A 4,574-nucleotide genomic window follows, 5' to 3' on the forward strand; every position below is an offset into this window, starting at 1 on the left:
AGTATTGAAAGCAAGTAAACTATCTACAATATTCACATATTCACATAACCAATATCAAGGCATATGTTACAACCATTCCCTGGCAACGGCGCCAAAAATTTGATGGGCGCGTAATACCGTCGGTAAGGAATTTCACAAGATTTTCGCGTTGCAAGTATAGCCCTCAACCGACAAATAATCCGCGAATCAAATTTAGAAGGAATTGGTTGTCACAAGTTCAACCCCATTAAAAGTAACCAAAGTATTCAAACCTCAGGTTGTCTCACAAGGAATGGGCAAACATGTACTTCAATATTGGTTAGAATTCTGGGGTTGCAAGTTATGAGCAAGAAATTAAACTAAAAGACTCAATCAAACAAGAATTCTTAAAATGCAGGAAATTAACTCAAGTAGCTAAAGCAAGGTATGAGCAATTCAAACTAATAAGAGGACAAGTAATACAATTCTATTCTAAAACTAACAAGCAACTATGACTAGAATTAAACAATTGAAGTTTTGGTTTTCAAGTATGAATAATAAAAGGAACTCTTGGCTAAGCATGGGAATTGAGATCGCCATCCTTGTCTACATACCAAATATTGATAATTATGAGGTACCAACCCATTAAGTCTACTTTTTAAAAGCCTTAAGTACGTAGTGTCTACTTCTAGGCTTGAAGTATGTCAAATAAGTTTGATCACCCCATAAGTCCCAACCTATCTACTAATTAAATTAGTAGTGGATTAGTGTCAATAGGTATTAAATTGATCACCAAGGGTTCTCAAATCACCAATTCAATGAGACCCAATGACTCAAGGTCACTCAATTCCATTAGCTTAGGCCAAGAGTAAAGAGGACTACTCCATAATCAAAGGAAACATTTCATCAAACACATGGTAAGCATTACTAAAAGACATATCCAAAATGCAATTAAATTGAATTTAACAAGTACCCACTAACAATTATCAACATACAATCATTCAAACAACAAAATTAACCATGGAAATCGTTAATGTAGCATTAAAAACTAAAGATCCACAAGATTCATGAAATGGGTATAAAATGACAATTGACAAGAAAACATAAAACTAACACAAGTTCTAAACAAAATTATGCTAAGGAATTCAAATTAAGCAATCGAAACTAGTAATTCAATAAGATCTAATTCAGAATTCACAAGGGAAGATCAAATTAAACTAAGTCTAGAGAAGAACAAGGGTTTCTCTCTCTAAAAGAACAAGAACCAAAAACTAGCTAAAAAATTATGTCTAAGTGTGAATGAATGATCCCCCCCTTTCCCCTAGCATCCTTGGGTCTTTTCCATGCAGAACCAGCTTGAATTTGGGCCTCCTCAGCCTCAGAAATCGCCAGGCATGATTTCCTTTAATGAGGTCACGTACAGCTTGTCGCGTGTACGCGCCATGCGTGCGTACGCGCCGATTGATTTTTTTCGATCCACGCGTGCGTGCCATGTACGCATATGCGCCGGTGGGGATTTCTTCAATCTGTGTGGATGCGCCAATCTTTGCGCACCGCTTCCAGCTATCCACACCCACGCGTGAGCGCCCATGCTGAAATTTCCAAATTCTAAATCTTCATGTTCCTTCCTCTTGCGCATGCTTTCTTTCTCTCTTCTAGGCTATTATTGCCCTATAAATTCTGAAATTACTCAACAAACACGTCACGGCATCGAATGGAAATAAAAGAGGATCAAAATATAGCAATTCTAAGGCAAAAGAAGCATGTTTTTCATTATGGAGCAATATTAGGAAGAGAACACAAAACCATGCGATTCTTGTGAATAGGTGTGAAAAATATTGACAAAACCCCCCAAATTCTACACAATATAAACCACAAAATTGGGGTTTATCAAATCTCCCCACACTTAAACCAAGCATGTCCTCATGCTTAAAAAAAAGACTAAAGATCATGGTAAGAAAGGGTTTATGAAGTGCAAATTACCTAAATGAATGCATGCAACTAATGTAAAATCATCTATTTACTTGGTCAAGGGTAAATCTATCCTTCAAGAACACATATGAGCATACGGGGCGAAATGATATGTAGTTCATGAATCCTACCGATTTGAATATCACTATGAAGTGCATATAACTTGCTAGATGAACGCTTGTGAAAGCCGGGAACAAGGAGTTGAGCATCGAACCCTCACCGAAAGTGTATCAGCTCTATTCACTCGAGTGTATAGGGTTCGTCACTCAATCCACTCCTAATCATGCTTTCCAAGATTTGTCTTTCATCTAACAATCAACAATTACTTAATGCATGTATACAAGTTTCATGAGGTCTTATTCATGGGTTGTAGCGGGGCTAGGGTGAAGGTAAGGATGCATATGGTCAAGTGAGCTTGAAATTTGAATCCTTGATTAACCTAAGATCCCACTAGACACATAGAGCAACCTATACAACTATAATACAATACCTAGCTACCCATGGGTTTCACTTTTTTGCATACTCATGCATTTTTTTCAATTCACATCCCATATGCATTGTTATTATTACTTTGTCTTGGGGCATTTTTGTCCCCTTTCATTGCTTTTTTTTCATATTTTGTTTCCTCTATTTTTTTTCTATTTCTTTTTCTTACATTCTCATATATACACATAAAATTTTTCTTTTTGGTCCCCTTTTTCTTGGGGTTTCATGTACAAAAGTTTCAACGCATATGGTTCAATCATTCAATACATGAGTATGTTCCCAATTCCCAAAATTTCCGATTACAACTACAAATATACGCCTTTACATCTACCCAAGTTCCCAAGTACACCCTCCCATTTGAATGATACACACCCTCACCTTCCTAAGCTAATCAAGGATCCAAATCTAGGGACATTCATTGTTTTTCACTTAGGGTTGTTGATGCACGAAACCGGTGCGTGCGCACCATGCACGCGTGCGCGTGCATGGGCAAAAATTAGCAGGGGCGCGGACGGGCACAGTGCACATACGCATGAAGTGGGCGAAGTGCAGGGGTGCACGCGAGCGCCAGGTGCGCTTGCGCGTGCTTGTGGGTTGTGCCCTCAGCACAAGTTGGGCACAACATTGGCTCAACTCTTGGGAAGAAGTACCAGAAAATGAATTTTTATAATCGGCGTGGACGCGCACGGTGCGCTCGCGCATCGATGTGTATTTTCTCCGAGGTGCGCGTGCACGCCAGGTGCGTGTATGCGCGAGTGAAGTCAGGCGACTTGCATGATATTGGCCCAACATGGGCATAACTCTCGGGAATAATGGCTCATGATTGCATTTGGCGACATCGGCGCGGACGCGCCAAGTGCGCATACGCACCAAGTGCACGTACGCATGAGTGGCGTTATGCCTGGGGCTCAGAATTGGCACAACATTGGCACAACTCTCTGGAAAATGACCCAGGAGCTGCGAGTGCCTATGGACGCATACGCGCATAGTGCGCTCACGCGTCCCCCCCCCCCTTTTTTTTTCAGAAACATGAAGAATGCCTAATTATCATGAATTCAGTGGAAAAATAAGCCACAGGGGTCAAAAACACCCGAAACTCAGTGCAATACCCAAAGATGGGGTGTCTTTCTACCACACAATCAATCCATCCATTGAAAAATCAATGCAAATCTTCATGAACAAGTTATCTAAGGTATTCACAATCAAATCTAATCAAATAATATTATTGCTAAGCAATCACAAAACAGTAAAGAATTTAAGACTATATACAAAAGTGTAAAAAGGATAGATCTCACTATGGTGGGGTGTCTCCCACCTAGCACTTTTTTTTAATGTCCTTAAGTTGGACTTTCACTAGCTCATTACTCTTTGCCAAGAGCTGCATATTCCAAAAGGAATACCTCAATCTCCTTGTTGCTCTTCATTTGCTCACCATGATACAACTTGAGACGGTGCCCAATGACCTTGACGATATCCAGACTTGAGGGATGGCGCAAATGGTAAACCCCATAGGGTTCCGCTTTCTCAACTTGATATGGGCCTTCCCATTTTGACCTTAGTTTTACGGGCAACAATCTCAATCTAGAATTGTAAAGGAGGACTAGATCACCGGCTTTAAATTCTTTACCTCTTATGTTCTTATCATGAACGGCTTTCATTTTCTCCTTGTAAAGTCTAGAATTCTCATAAGCTTCAAGCCTCAGACATTCCAACTCCACTAGTTGTAGCTTCCTCTCAACTCCGGCTTCACCCAAACTTGGATTGCACTCCTTGACGGCCCAATATGCTTTGTGCTCTATCTCTACCGGTAAGTGGCAAGCTTTGCCATACATCAACCGAAAGGGGCTCATGCCAATTGGCGTTTTATATGCCGTTCGGTAGGCCCATAATGCATCGGTGAGCATAGCACTCCAATCTTTCCTATTGGGCTTCACAATTCTTTCTAAGATGCGTTTAATCTCCCGATTGGAAACTTCGGCTTGGCCGTTTGTTTGTGGGTGGTAGGCCGTAGCCACTTTATGCAAGATGCCATATTTCTTCATTAGCCCTTCCATTCTCTTATTGCAAAAATCTGAACCTTGGTCGCTCACGATTGCTCGTGGCGACCCAAATCTACAAATGATGTTATCTATCACAAAGGAAAGGACCACATTAGCATC

General features: G+C 40.6%; 1 protein-coding gene across 1 annotated transcript; it reads right to left on the bottom strand.

The window, feature by feature from the left end:
• Positions 1 to 3,776: 3,776 nt before the first annotated feature.
• On the bottom strand, positions 3,777 to 4,265 carry LOC148565297 (uncharacterized). The gene has a single exon (XM_088487145.1). It carries the CDS (start codon positions 4,263 to 4,265, stop codon positions 3,777 to 3,779), a length of 489 nt encoding a protein of 162 aa, XP_088343271.1.
• Positions 4,266 to 4,574: the final 309 nt, after the last annotated feature.

This window comes from Arachis ipaensis, chromosome B5 (assembly GCF_059453495.1).
Source record: "Arachis ipaensis isolate K30076 ecotype BB chromosome B5, ASM5945349v1, whole genome shotgun sequence".
NCBI classification, from domain to species: Eukaryota; Viridiplantae; Streptophyta; class Magnoliopsida; order Fabales; family Fabaceae; genus Arachis; species Arachis ipaensis.